The sequence below is a fragment of the Pagrus major genome, chromosome 7, assembly GCF_040436345.1.
Source record: "Pagrus major chromosome 7, Pma_NU_1.0".
NCBI lineage: Eukaryota > Metazoa > Chordata > Actinopteri > Spariformes > Sparidae > Pagrus > Pagrus major.
In genome coordinates this window covers 21,334,786-21,357,569 of record NC_133221.1, presented here as the reverse complement: position 1 = coordinate 21,357,569, position 22,784 = coordinate 21,334,786, and the positions used below count along the sequence as shown (strand labels likewise).

The window sequence follows — 22,784 nt, the reverse complement described above, 5'->3', positions numbered from 1 at the left end:
ATACAGCGGCTGCCTGGCTTTCCAAGGCGCTGTGGGGGAACCAAAACATTCAGCAGTTGTCCAAACAGATTCCTCGCTCTACTCCGCAGTGGACGACACAGCACTGCTATAATTTACACACACACACACACACACACACACACACACACACAAACACACAGGATCTCTCTTTCCTCCGGCGCAGGAATTTATTTTGCTTGGGGTGATTGCTGTGTCTGCAAGTTTTGAAGCCTTGTTAATGAATTTGAAACGGGGTCACGCTGGGATTGATGGGTGAGAATTATGTGTGTCTGTGTGTGTGTGTGTGTGTGTGTGTGTGTGTGTGTGTGCTGCGGGAAAGGGAAGTGATGTGCGCAGCTATTAGGAGATCACGCAAGCTAAGCACCTTTGTTTCACTAAAAAGTATGATTTTGATAAAGCTGATCAACTGCGGCAAGTTTGATGACGGTATGATCTGACATGTGTATGATAATGTGTATGCATTTATGTGTTTATGTGCTTGTGCGCTCACGTGTGTTACTTTTGACTTGTTTGCTTTCTGCAGGAAAGTGAAAGGTAGTAAGCAATAGGGGGCGCCTGCACACAGCTGGACATTCAAGTAATGCCTTTGCATCCACACATAAGACACACACATACACACACACACACACACACACACACACACACACACACACTGTGACAAGAGAAAGTTGTGTATGAACCCTTTGTCTCCGCAGTCACTCATTATCATTGATAAAACATTCAAACATTAATAGTAAATATCCCGGTTGTGTAATCTTTTTCAGCACTAATAACTTTGGCTTGTATCTGAATCTGCTCTCTGGGCACAAGCTGTGCCAGTGTGTGTGTGTGTTTCTATGTGTATGAGTGCGTGACCACCGCTGCCCTTCCCATATCTGTCTCCCATCGCTCTGTCTTATCACAGCACACATACCTCAGCATTGCCTCCTGTGATTGTGTAAAAAGCCTGGGGCTTTTTTTCCACGCCACAGAGACAAGGAGAGGAAAAGTTATTTGTGACAATACCAGGGCGAGCGGGCGCTCGGGTGCTTGAGAGATTCTGTTGTTATAGGGACAAAACAAATAAAGTGTCAGCCATTCAAAAGATGGCTCGGCTCAAGAGGGTCAGGCCAAGCTAATTCCTTTGGAAAACAATCAGCTGCCATCTTGTTCTCTCTCTCAGCAGCTGTCTTGACTTTTGTTGCTTGGATAACACTGATGGACAGTTTGGAAAACTCTCCAGTAGTGGCACCAAGGTCAAAGGTTAGGTTACAAGTTGATATATACAATAAACTGAATGTTCAAGGGTCAGTTCACCCAAATGAGAACAAAAAAGTCTCACTTACCACTAGTGGTATCTAATTGGTAGCAGATAGTTGGGGTTTTATATTTCCAGGTTTTGGGATATCTGCAACCAACAATTAACTTGTGATGATCACAGCTGTGAACATGACATATTAAAAAAAATCCTAAGCAATGTCTATTTCTTGTATTATTGTCCCTGTTATTCTGGAAGTGTTCATTGGAACTAGAGAAGAAAAGAAATGTTCCCTATGAAAACTGTTGACGATGTGGATTATCAGATTCTGAGCAAAGATGTTTCTGTTAATACTTTTTTTGGAATTTGGGTGAAGTAACCCTTTAAAAAAACTTTTCGAAGCACACTTATTATGTTGACGTTACCTCTTTAAAATTTCTAAAAATATTTGCTCAAACGTTTGATGCCAGGTGAGGCAGGTTGCCAGTTCATCCCTTGCCTGCCATGTCATTTACGGGCAGCAGTCCAGTGGCTCTCAGTGAGAGTCAGTGCTTTTAACTTGTGTTAGCAGTGGAAATGGCTGCGCTAGCAGGCTCAATACATAGGTCAGCCAGGATAACCCCCATATCCTGATTACTGACACAGAGTGCCCTCTGGAACACAGGCCAGCAATAAAAAAGGCTTCAATGAGCTGCTGCAAACCCGCCCGCATGGCTAGTATGGCTGACTGGGACAGACGCTGAAACTATAAAGACAGAGATTTATTCACTGCGGAGAAAATGTGATACTGTACTATGTGCTCAGCTACTGAGAGAGGACTCGCTGAAAAAAAATGTTACAAACACATAAAAAGTGAATATGCATGTGTGTAGAAATCAATAGGATGTTGATCCAAAGAAGGACTAGTCACAATGGTTTTGTGGCCAGGACATTTGAGAGCTTTTTGTTTCCCCTGCTGCCTCCACTCTCTCTTAACAGGCTGTAAGATTGATGGGGAAAAAGATGGAGACATAAAAAGAGAGAGATACAAAGAATAGGAGAGTGTGTGTATAAGAAAAAAAATAACAGGGCTTTTAAATCTTCAGCTGATATGGAGTGGGAGCCCCCCCCCCCCCACACACATGTCTATGAATATCTCTTTTATTATTACTATTGACCCATGCACCATAAAGAACAGCAGGGGCTCTGCTTTACCCAAGCCTCAGAATTATGCGGCTACTACTAAAGGCCAACGGGCTCGCGGATACACAAACAAGTAAGCACTGCCACATACATTTGATTGTGGCCATGAATATCAGATTGCTCTCACAGCTTAGATACACGGATCTTCTGAGTTGCATTATTTCATTATGATGATTCAAAAGAGTCAGAAATGTGAGACATGCTTGCCACTTTCTCCTCATCAGTTCTAGGTAAGATAGCACCAGGGACTGGGCAATGTGCTTGAAATCATTATCGCAATAAAAATGTGTGAGTAGATATGCATTGTACTACTACCAATGTACCACTTAGACAATACTCTGGCACAATTCCTCTTATATGGAAGTGTGTCTGTGTGAGTGTACGTGTGTGTGTGTGTGTGTGTGTGTGTGTGTGTGTGTGTGTGTGTGTGTGTGTGTGTGCGTGCGTGCGCCTTTGTATGTGCGTGTACTGGGGGGACACTTTGATAAATGGCCAGTTTATGGTGCTGTCACACTGAGGATGTCTATGGGGAAATCCCTCCCCACAAGCATTAGTGTGTGTGTGTTTGTGTGTGGAGAGGGGTCCAATGCTCTGGTCATCTGATTGCAGGACTGTGCTCCGGCGCATGATTAATCAAACTGATTGGATGGGGCAAATATGGTTTGTGATAGCACAAAGAGGGAGAGGGCGAGAGAGAGAGAGAGAGAGAGAGAGAGAGAGGGAGAGAGAGAGAAATGGATTACTCTGTTTTATGTGAAGACGTGTGTGTTTGTGTGTGTGTGTGTGTATGTGTGTGTGTCTGTGTGTGTGTGTGTGTGTGTATGATGGTGCGGAGGTGTGAAGTGAAGCTGCTGTGTGTTTGAGGGGTCAGGGGTCAAATAAATGGAACATGAAGGAGTAGAAACACAGTGCGGCGCTGCTGACACAGCCACAACCCTGTTAATATCTCACAGGGGCTACACGCACTGTGAGTACACAGACTTGTTCTCGAGCACACACACACACACACACACCTACAAACACATGTATCCCAACGCGGTACACAGCAACGTTTGAGTAATTGAGCTGTGCCGTTGCAGCTTTGTAATCGCTGACGTGTCTTAACATAGCCTTTGTGCCTGAACAATAGAGTGCCTGGACTAAGTTGTTGCTGGTCACAAGAAAGGAGGAAGAGAGAGAGAGAGAGAGCGAGAGGGAGGGGGGTAAAAAGCAAACAAGCAGCTCAGCCTGCATGTATGGGTGCCACCTGGTCTTAGATCAATGCACTGACACATAGGTCATTTTTAATATGCTTTGATCTGTCACCCCAGCTGGGCCGTGCGTATGTGGTGTGTGTGTGTGTGTGTTCAGAGAGGTGTTTGGGTGTGCTCTATCAAGCACATCTTGTTTCAGGACGCCAAGACACGGTGTGTGAACCATCAAATTGTCCCGTTAATAGCCCCATTCTTCTTCACTAATTATCTCTCTAACAGCCTCCCGGGAGATGTGGAGGGGGAGACTGAGATGGACTAACTGTCTGAGGAAGGAGTGACATGGGAAGCTTTTTTATTTAGTTATAAATTAGAAATTTATTCTGTTAATTTATGAAAAATTCTAGTATATATATATGTATTTTGTCAACTGCCCTATGGGAGTGAGTAGCACTTGCACTTGCTTTTCAGTTTCTAGAGATTATTTGTCACCTTTTAAGACCCCAAAAACCATTTAGCAGAACCAAAACACAACACTTATCACAGCTCTCAAAACAGAAAACTGAGGCTCAGCTAAGCATCTTTTCATATTTGTGTGTTTCTCCATATTTACACAAAAGCAAACTGTCAATCAACGTCAACCGTACTTCTTACAACCTCACATTCTTCTCCCCTCGCACCACACCACCCTTGTCAATCATGTGCCGCATGTGAGAAAAACAACTCCTAATTGTGAGAGGGTGGTGGCGGCACATAAGAGCATCCCCGGGTTTAGTGATTCATTGCACCCAATCAGCAAGACATAAAGATAATAATACACGTTCTCCTTCTTTCTTTACTCCTCACTCTCTTTCATTTTCTTGTCTCTTTCCTCTCTTTCTCTCATTAAATCTGTTCCACCCTTTAACCCTGTGGGCAGGTGCTACAGTAATTAGCCATTATTTGACTATCAAAAGTCAGGAGTTGATTAAATGGCCGCGAAGCAGCACGCAGAGCACTTTCCCTCTGAGCCCAGCCCCATAATTTCAAAAGCTTCTTGCAACCTGCTGAGGGCCTTTCAGGTCTGTGAGACGCCGCTTCCGACCGCTGGTAAGAGCCTGTTGCCGGCGGTAATCAAAACTGATAATCTTACAGGAGAGAAAGGGGGGTGGGGGGTGGGGGGGGTGAGTGTAGGAGAGAAAAGAGAGCGAAAGAAAGAAATGGTTGGGGGCTTTCGGGAGGTTGGAGCTCAAGCAGAGAGCCTTCCATTAGAAATGTGTTGTGGCTCTGAGGGGGCCGGTGGCCAGCAAGCGGTGAAAAATGCTGCCTTCTTAAGGCAAGTGAATGGCATCTCTTTAGTGATTAGAAGCGGTAATAATGGGCACCCCTGCCTGTTACCCCTAAGTCCATTTTATTGCTAATTCATTTACCTGTTATTTCAGACAAACTTGACAGGAGTCACCTGCTAAGAAGTCATGTTTGTCAGGCAGGTATGCCCATTAGCTGGGGATCTTAAATCAGCCTCACAATGGTGCCGGTAGGGGAGTAGAAAGGCCGGCCTTGTTGTTAGCAGATAACACCACACCGCAGTTATCCGAACCAATGTGGAAAATCTTTTCTGCTCCAAAAATAATTAGACTTCATACCCGGAGCGATTCTTAATTAATGCATTTTTTTTTTCATTGTAAGTGGATTTTAAGCCGAGCTGATCTGCTTATATGCTCTGCTGTGAAAATCCTGTACACTCCGGAAAAATATTACATCTGACCCGGTGCATTAAGGAAAAACAGCTGATTGAAAATTAGTTTTGAAAACATGTAATAATCTCTTTTTTGTGTGAAATTAAATCTTGCTTTTCGGCCTAAAGATTTTGTATTTGGCGCAGTTTCAGTTGTGGAGCGACCTTTTTGCATTTTCACAGCAGAATCTATTTTTCACTGAGCAAATCCATTAACATCCAAATAAATATTTGACTAGATATAGTTTATATTAGAATAAATCATGTCATATACATGCTATTATATTCCCCAAGGAGAGTTGGGGCAAAATAATCACTTTGACTCCCTGGTTAATGTTCTGGATAATTCTCCCCAGGGAAACACTCTCTATGATAATATCCTCATATGAGCATCTCGATCTGAAATGTCACAGCTGAGATTAGTGCGGGGTTGACTCCAAGTGTATTCCCATGGAGTGTGGAAAAACGAAATGGGATTCGGTATGAACGTAGCGGAGTGAAGAAGCACAACAAAATATGTAAATATATACAAAGATTTGATTGGATTATTATGTTTGGGTACAGAATTTTTCTGTGAAAGTCTAATGCTTCAGACAATAATCACCAGTGAGAAAGAAATGAGGTGTAATTGCATTTAAATTGAGCCTTGGCCTAACATCTTCAGTGCCCAGGCCACAGGCATTGTCTGTGAGGGATTGTATCAGCAGAGTGCAGGTCACTCTCTCCAACTGCAGTGTTCACATCACTTTCAAAGTTGCTCGCTGAATAAAAGGATTATCCACTATGAATTAGTACTAGGACAGAGAAAACCCCTCTCTCGGGATGATGCTCTGTGTGTGTGTGTGTGTGTGTGTGTGTGTGTGCGTGTGTGTGTGTGTGTGGGATCCCCTCTCAGTGCCGGCCTCTCCTGGGATCCCCCACTTGGCCTAATCATTGTTTCTCTAACAGATAATTCTCCATGTCCTCACACGTGTCTGTGCGTGTGTTTGTGTACGTGTTAATTAGCGCCGTGCCGGCTGAGTGTGCTCTTCCTTGTAATCACTTAATTAGGGGTGACAGCCCCAATGCTTGTTTACTCAATTAGCCATCCTCTTTAATTATCTAATTCACAGCAAGTCCACTGTCCTTGTTAGCGAGCTCAGCGAAGGAATGATACACTGCATTTGTTAATAAATATTCTTCCACCTGCGAGAAGAACAGGAGAGTAAGAGAGATATTTTTTTTAATGGGTAAGCCACAGGACAATAAAGGCCAAGTGCAGAAAAGTGAGGCTAGACCTATGTAAATTTTTCTGTATGTCATTTTCCTTTCATGAGAACACACACACGTGTGTATCATCAGACACTAGGCCATGCTCATGGACTGCATATGAGCGCTAAGCCACATGCCTCAGATTACTGTCGCTCCGATTCCCTGAGATTTAGTCATTAATGATAAAATCTACGTCAAAAAAAGAAAGAAATTGAAATCTCATGGTGAGCATGATTGATGGTTGCTTTAAATGGAGGGGTCCAGGGCCGGCTCTATTGTTTCTCCTGACCAGCCTCGCCACCTACTCCACCGCTTCCACCCCCGCTCCTTCACGTGGATTAAGGCCTGCCGTTTATTTAACAGTTCATTTGAGCGAAGGGGTGACCAAGGTGAAGCCGGTGGGGGTAGGGGGGGAGGCGACGGGGGTTGGCAGGGTGTCTGCGCTGTGCCGTTGCGGGACGTCCCTTGCGGGACAGTGCCAGGCTGCGCTGTGGGGAGACGAGACAGGGCCTCCCCAGTGGACTAATGCCCTGTAATGAAGATTAAGACTCAGTCAAAGACCATACTGTTCAGCCGAGATCGGAGGGGAGGAGAGAGGGATGGAAGGAGGGGGAGAGGGAAGGAAGTGAGGATAAAGGATAAAGTAGGGATAGAGAGGACAGAAACCCTGGTTTTCAGAATGTGTTTGAGGCTGGATTATCCTAATTTGCAGCAACAGGTACTGATACCGCCAACTATAGAAAAAACAAATGCTGTGATTCATTGTTTGAGGAACCATATAAGCCAACATTTTTTATGTCCAAAATCTCTGAACCAGCAGGGAACAAAAACAGACTGTCATCAACAACACGCCGATTGAATTACAAGCTAGTGATCGCCTCTTAAAGCATCACTGCAGCCGCAAACCTGTATAGAAAAATTCAGTAAAACAAAAGCTGTTATATAAAACACCATTCTGCATTCAAGCAGCCACAAAGTGCAAACTAGGAACAGCAAAAACATAAATTAGGATAAGATTTGCTGAATTGATTTTCGCTCTGTTTCAAATGCACATTTTCATGCCCCTTTCCTCTGAATGGCGTGGGATCATGACAATTACGTAAATCCAGATGTATTGTGAGAATTGAGCCAAGTTAAGAGCAGCCAGAATTGTATTTACAGAAATAGACTAACACATACTGTAGCAGTTACAGACTGAGAGAAAAATAAAATGCACATTGGGATAAAGTGCTAATATATTTTAACTGTTAAAAATTGTTGCAGCTTTTAACAGCTTTGAACTTTTGCTGTTTACCTACACATCTAATAGATAATGTAGCTTCATTATCCCTGTCAAAACTCAATATTCACTGTGCTTTTAGCTCCAAAATGCTGGAAAAAACAAACAAACTGCTAGATGTTCAACTTTCATCGAGCCACATGTAGTCACTGAATTAATCCACTGTGCCGGCCGGCGTATTGGTGAGCTATGAGCCTGCATTGTATAGGATTTCAAATAAAATAAAAGAGATAAAAAGCTTACCTATATAGCGCTAATGTTAGAACTTCAGGATATTTACCCTCCGTAAGAGACAGTGGGAAGCACTGGCGCGCATGCCAAGTCAATGTTGCATAAAAGATGTTACAGCCTATAGTTGGTTTGTACACTCTGACTTGAAATTATAATTTTAACTGGCACTACATTTACAATTTTTTTTTTTTTTTTTTAATTGAGAAAAATATTGACAATTTCTTCACACGTGAGGTCGAGGTCATTGTTTCTCAGCGCCCAACTGTCAGAATAATATGCCGGCATTGATTAAAACAATTGATAAGCTTAGAGGTGCATAATTGAGATTGATGGGACAATTTCAAACCGGTACTCAACTCAAACCGGTTCTCTATTCCCATCCTTATCCTTAAAAAAACACAGAGTTGTAGAGTTGGCCGATAATTATCATTTCAAGTAACCACTTCCACATTACACATCATTCGATTCAAGGTTAACCAAATAAAATATTCATTAATTCAGCTTTAGGAAGTAAGGAATGAGCTGCTTTTTATTCATTTCCTTACATTGGTTGTTCTCAGAGCATCAGCTACTCTTCCTTAGGGTAAAGAGTTGTGTGCGTTCTCTTTAAGAGCAACTTAAGGGTCCTGGATCTCACTGTATGAGAAACTAAGTATGTTTTTTTTTCCCTGAGTGTGATTTTAGTGAAAGTAGTTCCTGAATTTTAAAACTCTCTTGCCACTGTAGCTGATAAAGAAAGCTGTACATTTTCCGGCCAAACAAACACTAAAACACATTAGCAGATATATATACACACGTGCATATGTGATTTTGTGTCTCTGAGGCTCTCCTTTCAAGTGCGATGACAGTTAACCAGAGCGGCCTCAACACACGGCGCGCTTCACTTACCACTCCATGGCTAAAAGCTCCCCTAAGACCTGTTACGCCCAGACACACTTCCACTGTCTCCCGCCATCTCCTCATCCAGTCCCTCCTCTCTCCTCCTCTTCTCTTCTTTATTTCCAGAACAATTTTTGAATGTTTTGTCTACATAAAATATTCAAGGGGGCAGAGTGATTGCAGACACAGGGATGGATAGATGGATGGATAGATAGATGGATGGATGGATGGATGGATGGATGGGTAGGTGGGTGGGTGGAGAAAGGGGGATCTTTTTTCACATGACCTTGTGTTGGCGGGGCCAGCCTCTCACCCCCACTCTCTGTCTCTCTTCCCCAGACGGACTGTGTCTGTGACTAGCCTGGCAGTTCTTGCCTCTCTTGGGCATTCTGGCATTCCTCCCCGTCGTGCCCCCCCATCCCCCTGCCTCCGGCTGTCTCTTGCCCTCTGAGGATTTCCATCTTTACTGACATTCACTCTCAATCTTGAACTCTATCTTTTGCCCGTCTATCTATAGACGTTCTGGTGTGTCAACAGCTCACCATCTCTTGTGCCGTCTCTGTTTCTCTACAGTTTTGGTCTTTCCCCTGTTCGGGTTGATTAATGAAGTGTTGTGAAAAATAGCGGCAAAGACCAAGATGCGGTGTGTAAAAAGCAGCCATTTTCTTCCCTCAAACGCTAAGGTATTCTGTGAGATATTCTGAGCTGACGATCTGACAATATTAATATAAGATTCTGTACAAGATCTTGTTCGCTGCAACAGCTGAGGTTGATTTGTTTGCAATACAGTGTGACTGAGGACTTTTGAAACACAAAAGAAACACTCCCCCTTGTGATGTGGAGCCTCAAACGCACCCAGCCGTTCTCACGCACAGATGAACCTTTATCTCCCTCGTCTGACACGTGAAAATATTTCTGACAAGCAGGACCACACAACTCTCTGTTCTCCGCCTCCCCCTGGCTCTCAGGTCTCCGTGGCAACGGCATGCGGGTCGTCGTGTTATTATCACCAATGCTTGACCAGCCGGCCCTGTGCATTCACTCTATCTGCCTTAATGGACTCGCTGCTTTTTGACAGACAGGACAGAGTGCATGTGTGTGTCTTTTGTGTCACTTTGTAAGCCTATGAGCATTAGGACGTCCCGAATCCTCTGAAGTTTTGACATTTCTTACCAACAAGTGGATCGAGATGTCAGGTTTTGTATTTTAGAAATATTTAAGCTTTCAAAATGTCCATTCATTCACCGAGATATCATCACTGGGTTTAAAGTTAGGAAATCGGATGAGTTAAAGGAAAATGTATATTAGTTTGTGACGTTTAAGTGTTAAAACGAACTTTCAGGCTCCATTGTATCGTGGTTCGTTAATGCTACTTGTGTTCCCTTTTCTGCAATGGATTTGATTGCTGAGTACAAACAAAAGGTGGTGAGCCCAGACATCACCCTGTCTGGACTGTTTCTGCTGTAAAACACCTCTCCAGTTGCGAAACATTTATAAAACTATGGTGTTACTTCATCTCAGCCTGTGTTTGACAGGCTATCCACAGGAACAGAGAAAGAAATGACCCGATATGTCAAAATGTATTCCATTTAAAGTGTTTCAGAGGGGAACTCTTTATTGGAGAGGGTGATAATTAGGGAGCAACAGAATGTCCTCATACAGATAGTAAAAACAAATGTGTGAAAGTGAATGTGTGTGTGTATGAATGTGTGCGAGGAAACTCATATGACAGCCCCCGCAACTGTCAGACTATCGCCCTCCTCCTTTTGTTGGGTGACCCCGGAGAATGTGGTGGGAATGGCCACTGGGAGAGAGATTACGGAGAGACAAAGACTGAGAGAGAGGGAATGAGAGAAGGACAGAGAGTGAAAGGCGCAAAAAAAGAAAGACAGAGAGGGAGAGAGAGAGAGAGAGAGAGGGAGGTCAGGGAGCCAGCTGATGTGAAAGTGCCTCCGATCACCTCGTGCTTCTCCTCCACCCCCTCGTTCTGTCTCTCTCTATCTGTTCCACTCTTTCTTTCCCTCGTTCCCACTTGAATTCCTCTCCCAGCGCTTCACTCCATTGTGACGTCGGCTTTCGATCGGCGATAACAACAGAGATGCGTCAGTCAGGGCCCACACATGCACACACACTGGACACACACACAAGTTAAAAGTGCCACTGCAAGTTAAAAGTGGCCACTCACAGTCACACACACATACATGAACACAGTGACACACAGCAGTGGCCTTTGAGTGAATGCTCCTCACAAGGCATAATGACAGCATTCTGCAGTAACCATAGCTGGGACAGTTCCCACAGACGAGACAGACAGAGAGAGAGAAAGACCATTTCTTTCTGTCTTCACCTCTCCTCCTACTCCCCACCTCCTCTCCAACAACCCTGACTTTGTCCGGACCATGTGACCTTACAAAGATCAACGCTGTTGGCCAACAGAGTCTGGACAGATGAATCTTTTAATGCAATCAGGAATTATGGACACATTAAAGACATATTCCTCCAAAAACCTAATCTTTGAGTACTAAATACTTTCCACTTGAAAGTCTGAAAGTTGGCTCAAAAAATTGTAACTTGTTAAAATATTACTAGAAACATCTCCACCCATTCCTTAAGCATAATCTGTACATAATCAATGATTAATTGTTAAATGGCTCAATATGAAACCTCTGGCTGAGTTTTCGAGTTAGAAGTAGGTAATTGCATGACAAAGAAGGCGTGTATTTAGCTATGTTGAGTCATTTTAGGAAGGCCACTTGGCCTGCAACCGGTCAAATTTCTGAGGGCATGGAGCATCAAGGCCAACACAGTTTGGATTTCACTTAAAGGTATGTGACATTACTGCATTAAAAGGTCTACAAATGACTAGATCTTTGTCATTTTTTTGAGTTGTGTACTTACATTACCCTAAATGTTCCCAAAAATATAAAAACGCAGGGAAATCCATAATTTTATTCGAGGTAACAGTGCGTTTAATTTTGGTCACTTGTCGCTTTAACTTTCAGAAGTGAGTGAGAGAGTGTGGAAGGAAGGACTTGGAGTGGTTAGCACCTCAGACGGGCATACGATTTACCATCTTGAACAGACAGATGAACAGCAGAGCATTGCTCTGGTTAAAGATGGATCTTTGTCGCCAGTGATATTGATCCATATGCTGCTGAGGAGCAAACTACAAACTTTAAGAGCGTCCTTTCAAACTTGCAGTGAGTGTTTTAGTAGTCCTTCAGCTGAGTTCATTCAGAATTTAACAGGATGATGTTAGGAGGTGCTTTGAAAGATTATCCTGTCTTGGGATCCAAACATTCCACAACATACATGATTTCCACCATGTGAGCTAAATCTCTGCATATTTGTCTGTCTGTCTGCGTCGGACTGCTCCCCATCCCTCTGTAACCTACCACACAAACACTACATGGAAGCTCAGTGCTGACTGCCTCCGGATTCAAACCACTTTTTTTTCCCTGTCTGACCTAACACAGAGCAGGATTTGGCAGTGTATATTTTGAAGGGGGGGGGGTGGGGATGAAGGTGGTGATGGTGGTGCCGGTGGTGGTGCTTGATGGAGGTGGGGGGGCAGGTTACGGAGCCAAATGAAAACATGTCACTCAGGGCCCATTAAAACGTAACCCTGCCCAGCAGAAGAAAGGGACCCATATCATCATTAAGTCATCTCGGGGCAAAGTGAAAACCGCAAATATTATTCCTGCACCCCCCACCACCACCACCACACCCAACACACACACACACACACACACACACACACATGCTCTGACACTCCTCCCCTTCTTTTCCTTCAGATGACAGAGAAGACGGGATGATTGGAGCTACGGTGTGTTTGCTCACTGCCTGAGAATGAAAAGAAGATGTTTTTTTGGAACTTCCTGATCATGGAACATTTTGTACGTTTTTAGGAGCAGACATGAAGTAATTCATACCCGAAAAGTTGTCTCACCCTGGGTAGACAAACTGATTTGTCTGTCTGTCTATCTATCTAGCTATCTATCTATGGAATGTCTGAAAAAAGTTTAAACTGTAAATCACAATGTCCCAGAATCCAAGTGATGTCTTCAAATTGCTAATTTCTTCTGAATAATTGAATTGAATTGAATTATTGAAACTGGTGTAGATTTGTTTCCTGTTGACCACCTTCATCGACAAATTTCAGGACTGTATCGATCTGCCCATACTTGTTAGGGCATTCATGAATGCTGCATTCTAGTAATCATCGACTCCCAAAAAGTAGTTGACTAGTCGATTAATCGCAGAAAATCTAAAGATACTGTTTGACTGCAGCAACAACACAGCTGCTCACTTACAGGGATAGAAAGTAGCAATTTGTCAGACCTAATGTAGGTGCTAACTACAAACAAAACTCATTACATCATAACAATTTTATGTGACTTGTATGTTGCAGTAAACATGTATGTAACGCTGTGATCCTACCCTCTCACTGAAGTTACATAGTGCAGAAATAAGTGAAAGGGGGGCGGAGTGGCTGAGACAGAGACACCATTCACTCCGTTACAAGACACTGTACCATCAAAATGACTTTGAAGCTGTTATTTCAAGGTAAAAGAAATAACATAATATTGCTTTAAACAAATCCATGTTCAACAATAACCAACGTCTGCCTTTGGTTGTTAGAAGGCCATCCCAAAAGCTCCTACGATGATGCACTCTGATGTCAGTTATTACCGCACCGTGCTAAAACCAAAGATGAAGGATTAGTCTACAAAAATAAGCATGGTGTGGTCTAGTGGTTTTGTTTTGTTTTACTAAGTGGAATTCACAGAGATATTTTGGTAAAATCCAACTTTCTAGACTAGCAGTATAGGCTTTCTGTTTATGTCTATGTGTGTGTGTGTGTGTGTATGAGTGTATGCGCGTGTGTGTGTGCAGGCTATTTCCTGCTCTTTTGGCTCATCACTCCACAGTCAAGTCATGGCCCTGGGGAGCCCACTGCCAAGCCCCGGGCACTCACACCCCCACAAACAGATAAACACACACACACACAGACACACACATGCGCAAAAACACACACACGCACACAGAGCCACCCCGTAACCAGGGGGCATTTGTGACGTTCACTTTATGAAAAATTACTTGCCCCCGTGGCGCACCGGGGTGGCAGTGATTATAATATCCAGATAATCATTTCAAACAAATTATCATAATTATCAATCAATCATGAGCCTATTTAAGCAGGGGGGAGGGACGGGGGAGTGTGGTGCTGTTGGCAGGGGGTAAACTATGGCCCGGAGCACTGGATCACTTCTGTGACCCATGAGCCTCCCTCTGTCCACATAATAGCCCTCATACATTTAGGGTCATTTAGCTAGCGTATTTAGAGACTCAATTCCCCAGCTTGATATTGGAAAAAAGGATATTCACACAAACACATCTCCGTGTGCACAAACACACGCACACACACACACATACACACACGTAGAGTCACAACAGCTGACCCCCATTTGGTGCCCTAGTCTTTCAACATGGAGTGGGAAAAATCTACTTATAGGTCAGAGTTCAGATCAACCCCTCTCATTTTCCCATTTACAAGCAAAGCTGGATCTAAAAACACACATTTACTGCATGCTAATGGAAGAACAACTCGTACTAAAGTTTGACTAAAGGAGCATGAAAGAACATCCCTGTCAAGCATAGAAAGAAAGACATGTATCACTATCTGGAAATCAGAAATATGTTCACTCACACAAATAAGAGAGGCAGACTGACACAGACTTAAAGAGATATTCCGCTGTATCTTTTCACAGTAAATCCCCCATGAAAAGCAGCATGAATTGATTCAATCTCAGTGGTATTGAGAGGTGAATGAATGGGGATTGGAGAGAGAGAGAGAGAGACAGAGAAATTGAGAGAGAGAGATAGAAAAGGAGAGAGAGATAGATAGTAGCCTTCGGGGGGAGATGATCGTCTTGGGAAAAAAGCAATCAGTGCTCATTGATTTTCTCTGCTGGTTGAATGGAGGGTGTCTATCTGGAAGTCATTATCTGCCATCTGATCTGCTGGAGTGTTTACACACGTCGGGATGGACAGCGGCGCTCCTCTGAAGATGAGGATTAACACACACACACACAGACACACACACACAACACATGCATAGAGCACAGACTCCTTCTCTAACCCCGCTCCCTATCTGGTAACCACTTTTAAATCCAAAGATTCCAAAAAAAACCACAAGTCCTCCGATACCCTATTAACTTCCACACACACACACACACACACACACACACACACACACACACACACACACACACACACACACAGACTTAAGTGTATATTCAGTGTGTGGATGAGAATATACGTAAGCAGGGCCTAGACAGCTAAACAGACAGATAGTCCTATTTTGTATGGCTGGACCAGACCAAACCAAACAATCCCCGATCCTATCGCCAATAGCCACTGATAGCAATCTATAGCTCCAACAACACCATGCTGTCTGCTCAGAGAGAGAGAGAGAGAGGGGAAGACGGTGGACGAAGTGAGCAGAGAGGGGACTCAGATAACACATTTTTTTTATTTTCTGTCTGTGGGTGGGATGTGAAGATGCATGTGTGTAAGCCAATATGGCTCGATCCACGTCTGAGCAAGCGCAGGATATGAATCCAAAGCCTTAAACCTCACACACACACACATGCACACATAGCTGTAAGCTCTGGGCAGCTTTCAGTAAGTGGGCTTGTGAAGCTACAATAACATCTTTGCTTCCGTTTTATCCCTCGCCTTAACCCTGACTCTACTAGTGCCCCCCACTCCTTATACTCACTCAGCAGCGTGGAATGAGCCCGTGTTGGTGGTCAGTTTGAATGTGTTAATGCGTGGAAAGTGTGAACACGTGTTAATAAGTTTAATATTACTGTAAAGTTATCATAACTTCTTTTATCAGAGAGCATACTGACTCTACTGGAAATTATCAGCAGTTGCAACCTTGGACAAATTATGTCATTCCTTGAACACTTTGGCAAAAGTGCTTGAAAACTTTTTGCACCTTCAACCTGGTGGAGTTACAGAGACACCTTAAACTTGATTACTGGATAAGTATCTAAGATTAGGAAATTAGGATCAAGGACTATTTGAGCACTGAATGCACATGTTCTGTGACTGAACACTGCTAAATTCATCAGTCAGTCAGTCACTTGTTCCTTCATGCGAAGCTTTTTATGCTGCTGTCTTGGAATGCACCATTAATCTGCCACCTTTTGTGACTCACTTTCTAACCTGGGTTTTGAAAACATTATTATTATATTATTATCCAAAATTGTTATACAATGACGACCCTATTTTATATATTGGTAGTAACTTTTAGAGGCCAACCAATATATCAGCCAGGCTCTAGTAGCTTTTTAAAAGTAAACTAACTTAAAAATTAGTGTAGAGTTTATCTGCACAGTGTCTGGTATGAGTCAGCATAATATAATTAAGTTCAGCAATGAACTCCAACTAACAATCTATTTTTTCATACCAAATACAATACTTGGCAAGGAGTTTGTGTGTGGCAGTGGTATAAGTCACAAAGTTGGCACATATTGATAATGTTACTAAATATTCTATTACTTATAAATATCTACGCCAGTGCCTCCAGAATTAATGTAAACAGAGAAAGAAGCAAAACATAAGTGCTTTTCATGTTTTCCAGTGCCTATACTGTACATGTCATCTCATCCTATAATCCATCCATGTGCTCAGCCCGTTTTGTGCAACCTTCCTGTATTAAACTAATCTGTGACTAAAAAAGTGGCAAAACAAAGTTTACAATCGACTTAATCATGTGTTTGCACGTAGATATTCCTCTCTATACAAACTATAACATATATTAACGTAACAACAGATCTGTTTTACTGTTACTGTTGTAAAGCACATCAATAACACACACAGTCATACACACACACACACACACACACACACACACCTTTCAGCAGTGAACTAGTTTATTCACAAGCTACAACTCAATTAACATTCTGCCTTAATCAAGCATAGCGATGGTAATGACACAGTGGAGGCAGGAGAAGTCAATGTTTACGTGCCTATGTGTGTTTATGTGTGCGCCCATGCCCTGTGTTTGTGTGTGTGTGTGTGTGTGCGACTGCACGATGTGGATGAATGAGTCATGTCATAAGGAATGGCTCATGCATAATTTCATTCATATTCATAACAGGCATGTGGTCTGCCACCACCCGATGAGGGCCCACCGCAACTCACACTCTGCATAATGAGATGTGGCCAGTGTGTGTGTGTGTGTGTGTGTGTGTGTGTGTGTGTGTGTGTGTATTTTATGTACTGTAGGTAAGTGTACTGTATATCTGTGTTCTGTCATCTGTGTGAATGTGTGTATTACAACTTCTACAACGCTTCTATCAGTGATGTGTGTATGCGTGCTTTTTGCACTTGCGAGTGTGAAAATGTGTGTGCGTGCATAAACGAGTGCACGGACCACTCTCATATGGAAGGTGGTTAGGTAGTTTATAAAACCGTGTAGGTTTTTCCACATTGTACGAACATGTGGGGAACAGGGACCAGCCCAAACCACCTGCGGTCAACTCTTAAAATAAGCTCATTGACTAATGTAGGATCTCAAATCAACCGAGCAGTCGGTGATTTGCATGCCTGCCTGTTTATAGACGGTATGGCAACGAGACCCTTGACCTGAAATGCAAATGAGGAAATTTAAGTGATTTTGTTTTTCTAAGGACCAAATTGGCCATAATTGTAAATTACGCCAAAAGAGATTTGAGGTGAAATACGTCTTGCGAAGGTTGAAGTGTCTCTGTACACACACGCTCTCTCCACTCACACACTGATTTTATTAAGGGGAGTTGGATTTCACATTGAAAGTTACCATTAGTTCTGCTCCTGATGTTTTGACTGTCCTGTCATGTAAGATAAGAAGCTCAAAGGAGACAAAATCCAAATCTCAGTTTTAATTTCTTTGATTGCTAAAGTAAAAACATGACATAACTAATGTTTTTAGCTCTGTTCTGTCGACCACCATTAATCAAAGTCCACATAACAAATGTAAAGAAATGTTTGCATTCAAAACTCCTCTTTCAACCATCTCATACTGATGCTTATTGTACTGCAAGCTCAGCCAATCAATTTTGAAGTAAAAAAAGAAAAACAAACAATTTTTCAAGACAGTGCCAATAATGGGGTTTGGTTTCCTCTAAAACTCAAATCTGATAAAAAATGCACATAATTTAGAACTGTCCCATTTTCCGCCATTGATTTAGGTTTCAGCAGCCCTGCCACTGACTTGAGTCGGAGCTACGCCTACATGGCTTCAGTCATTTTCACAAAGAGTGCCCACTCTGCTGTAGCCATTGTTCTTTCATGGACCATTAGATGGACATGAACTCTCTCGCTGTCCTGTCTTGACCCGGCGACACTGGCCGTAAAAACAAACTGCCCAGCCTCCTCAATAAATTTATCACCTCATAAAGTGGTCAGTGACTGGTCAATGGGACGTATCGGCCACAGTGTGTGTGTGTGTGTGTGTGTGTGTGTGTGTGTGTGTGTGTGTGTGTGTGTGTGTGTGTGTGTGTGTGTGTGTGAAGAGGGTGAAGAGAAGGTTACCTAGATTGCAGATCATGTGAAGTTTGTGCACTTGGCAGTGAATCCAGTGTTAAAAGGCTGATTTATTTGTTCAAGCCTTTAATCTATGATCTTCATCACTTGTATGTTTTGTAGAAAGCTCAGCAAACTTTATACTAATACGAATATTCAATTATACTAATGTAGATGCTTAAGTGCATTAATCAAACATGCAGATTATGTTTGTTGTACAACAAGCAGCTGTTTTAGTTAGTTACTGTGTGTTCATGTGCTGCCGGAAAATTCACGTGGAAATTCACGTGAACAACTTGGAAAGTCGGAGAGCATTTTGGTACACGAGTTGCTGAGTTGACGTCATAAGACGGTGAAACATGGCGGACGAAAATAAACATTGGGTTGATGTTAAGAAACTTTTACCGTAGTCATGTATTGTACAGTCATTGTATTGTTTCCTGTGCGCTTTCTTGTCACTCCAATATGGGAAACAGCTGTGAGGTTTAAACGCTCTGAGTGATAAAATGCAAAACGACTTCTTTTAGGCGTCCGTGTTGCTCCCACATTCTGACATGATGCACATGAACGTTCAGAAGTCGGAAGAACAACTTCCCAACTTGGGAAAAGGGACCATCCGAGGAGCATGCGTATGCAACATTTGATCATCCTCATTTAGAAGACACGCAAGAACAAATTTATATACAAGAGATCACAACAAGAAAATTCATACACTTAAAAGCACCATCACACAGACACACACACACACACACACACACACACAGAGCCACACGAAACAAAACAATCACAAATATTATTAGAACTATAACCTATTAAAGATTTGAAGTCTCGAGTTTGGTATGAACCTTTAAAGCCAAAATCTCAGTCCAATATGAAACATTTACATAATTGTGTACCAGGTAAAATGGCAAGAGCTGCCAGTACAAATATAGAAAATGAGACCTAACTTTTGTGCTATAAATTTTACTCTCACAATGACTTTGATACTTATGATGTGTATGTAAACCCAGCAGGCTAGTTGTCATACAGGGCAGAGGTATAGAGACATAAGTCGTAAAATCGTACAGATATAACAATCCTACCTTTTTGATGCAGCTGTCAGGGGAGGCGTCTTCATGGTCATTCATCATCTGCTAAGAAAAACAAAGAGATATATATTTGCAAAGTGCTTCATGGTACCAAAATCCACACCATTATTCAAATATCTGTTTATTAAAGCATTAAAAGAGAATATGGCCTTGGGTTGTGACCGTAGCTGCTTGATGACATGAGCACAGGGTGTTCACAGTTCATCACACAGACCCTCTGGGCTACAAATGTGACCAGAGGGATATCATAATGGTCTGAGAGGTCACAAAAACACACACACACACTTACACACGGAGGCAAACATAACATAACACAACACACACACCCACTCTGATGAATGAATGCCCCACAGATTTGACGTTAATTCTCCGCTTCAGCGTTGCAGGAAATTTTGCTGAGACTGTGTTTGTGTGTGTGTGTGTGTGTGTGTGTGTGTCTGTCTGTGTGAGTGTGTGTCTGTGTGTGTGTGTATAATTAAGCCTTCAAGCAATATTTACTGGGGGCAGATGGGTGGTAGAATGCTCCCAGTGTCTGCCAGAGGAAATGAAGGAAGTCGGGGAATGATGAAGAGATGGAGCTGCTCTGCTGCAACGAGGGGGCATTTCACGTATAATGGCAACCCAGAGTCTCTCCCCGTCTTTCTCTCCCTCTCTGAAGCCCATTGATGGCAGGCGAGCATCAAAGAAGAGATGCAGACTGTTTTCAGAGCAGTTTTAGGTGGGGTGGGGAGATCAGCGTGGCACTTTACTGAGCTGAAGTGAAATTAGGCCTATAAAACTTCCTCAAGCACAGACACACGGCGTATCTGAGCCTCCCTTTTCCTGCTCCCTATCCTCCCCATCTGCCCTTTAACAGTAGCTATGTTGTTTGGGTGTTGTGACAAGACTGGCTGCCTTTATATTAGAGCTGACATATTAAAGTTTGTGTTTCCTAAACCGGTGTGGCCCACCGCGATTGGGAAAGAGACATTTATCTGCTGTGGAATCTGCCGTGGAAACTGTGGAGCTTTTCTTTGAGTTCTGGCATACAGCACCTTCTTTTATGCACCTTCCTATACAAGGCCTCAATTCAAAGGAAGTGATGATGAATTGTGCCTATGAGCTTATGGATGTGGGCACTCGTACGTACCTCAAGATAAAGGTCCATAAGTTTGTCTATAAGGCTATTAATTCTCCAGTAAATGGAAACAAAGTAGCACATAGAAGCGCACTCTCAATTCTTCTTTCTCCCTTCTCACTAAACAGTGAGCCAGATGGGCCATATGTGCACCCATGTGCCGTACGCTGTGGTTTCCTACATTAAGCTGTCAGGGGATCTGTTGCTCAGCCTCGCCAAATGGGAGCAATTACGCCACAGATACTTACGACAGTGTTCTCAGCCTACTTACACATCATCTAAACCTTTACAGAAGCATCCTGTTTCTGAAATCCATTTCAAACAGCGCAACAGTAAACATGTCATCCCCCAGGAGTTGCAGTCTCCCTCACGGCCAATGCAATTTGTCACATCGTTTTGACTTGTAACTGTAAGGGATGCAAATAACGATTCTTTTCATTGATGAGTAATCTATCATTTATTTCCTCTATTAATTGATTAGTTGTAATCTATAAAATGTCAGCAAATCGTTAAAAATGTCAATCAACGTTTAATCTGAAGATGACGTCTTAAGTGTCTTGTTTTTTCCACAACCCAAAGATGTTTAGTTTACTGTCATAGAGAAGAAAGAAACCAGAAGATATTCACATTTAAGAAGCTGGAATGAGGAATGGGCTCATGGAATGGTGTTTAAAGAGACAGGAGCTAAAAGTGTTTCAGGCAGTTTGAGAAAACTGATGTGTTTTTTGAGCAATAAAGCATGTAAACCTATTCTGGAAATAACCCCCCCCCCAAAAAAATTCTGAACCTAAAAATGAGCACAATATGTCTAAATTAAGCCAATTAGTTGATTATCAAAATATTTGGCGACTAATTTATTAGTTGACAACTAATCGATTAATCATTGCAGCTATAGTCCCTATTTTGAAGATGTGCAAAACAAGTCATGTGGTGCATAAAAGTTTCATCAAAAACTGATGTGTGTCCATGATGAATGAACAAATGCACTAACAAAGCCAAGGAGTCTGGTTTATCGCTTTTCCTCAGTGTTTACGTTTTGTTTGCGATGGATGCATGGCGATGAAAAACTCCTGAAAGTAAAGAGCGAAGAGTTGAAGAAAGAGTTGAAGAGTTGTTACTACAGTCAGTACGAATGATTCAAGGTGTGCAGGATTCTTTGCAGATTAGGTTTAACGTTGTTATTTAATTGCGGCATAGAGATTCATGTATAAGTAGATAAGATCTCTGGCCTCTTTGCAGCTCTCTTAAGATGGTGTGCATGTTTATGTATTGTGTTTCTGAGACTGAGAGACATGCTTTTGCTCTTTGCAAAAATGACCACGGATGCACATATGCTGGTTTGCGAGAACAAAAGAGAAAGGTTATAAAATGCTCACGTAGCCTGAAAATAAAACAAACACTTTGATTTGTTTTTGACTTACTTATAAATTGTTTTCATCAATGTACCCCTGTGTGGGGTAAAGTAGGGGAACTGTTTAGTAGAAAGATAAATGAGGATTAATGCGTCTGCTCCGTTAGTAAAAAAAACATGCATGTGAACTTTAAACATGGCGATAGAGTAGATAGTGAAATAGAAAGAGAGAACGAGAGAGAGAGAGTGAGGCAGACAGAGAGAGAAGAGAGGGAGACAGAGAGAGAGAGAGAAAGAGAGAGAGAGAGAGAGAGAGAGAGAGGGAGAAAGAAAGAGTGAGTAAGAGTGAGAGAGAGAGGACTTCCCCTTTCTTGTAATGCACAAGACCAGCTGCAACAGTTTACAAAACCAACAGCTTGGCTGGGCCGTCTAAAATGCTACCAGGCGTTCAACAACTATAGGACAATTTCTGGACTTTCCCCCTGCTCTGTTCAGCTGCATGCCAAGTGTAAATATGTGTGTGTATCAAATTGTGCAAGAGTAACCTAAAACTGTAGAAGACATGCAAGCAGACATGAGTGGTTTTACTGATGCCTTAATGTCTTTCAGCTTCAGGTGGGGGGTCGGGCCGCTGTGGGCTTTCTACCGTCCAAACCTCAGTC

At 42.6% G+C, this 22,784-nt stretch overlaps 1 protein-coding gene across 1 annotated transcript in view; it reads right to left on the bottom strand.

The window, feature by feature from the left end:
• prdm16 (PR domain containing 16) overlaps positions 1-22,784 on the bottom strand; it is a 121,811-nt gene that overhangs the window by 65,900 nt on the left and 33,127 nt on the right. The window contains exon 3 of the mRNA XM_073471030.1: positions 19,649-19,699. Within this exon, the coding sequence (XP_073327131.1) occupies positions 19,649-19,699 (51 nt within the window). The remainder of the gene's footprint in view (positions 1-19,648; positions 19,700-22,784) is intronic.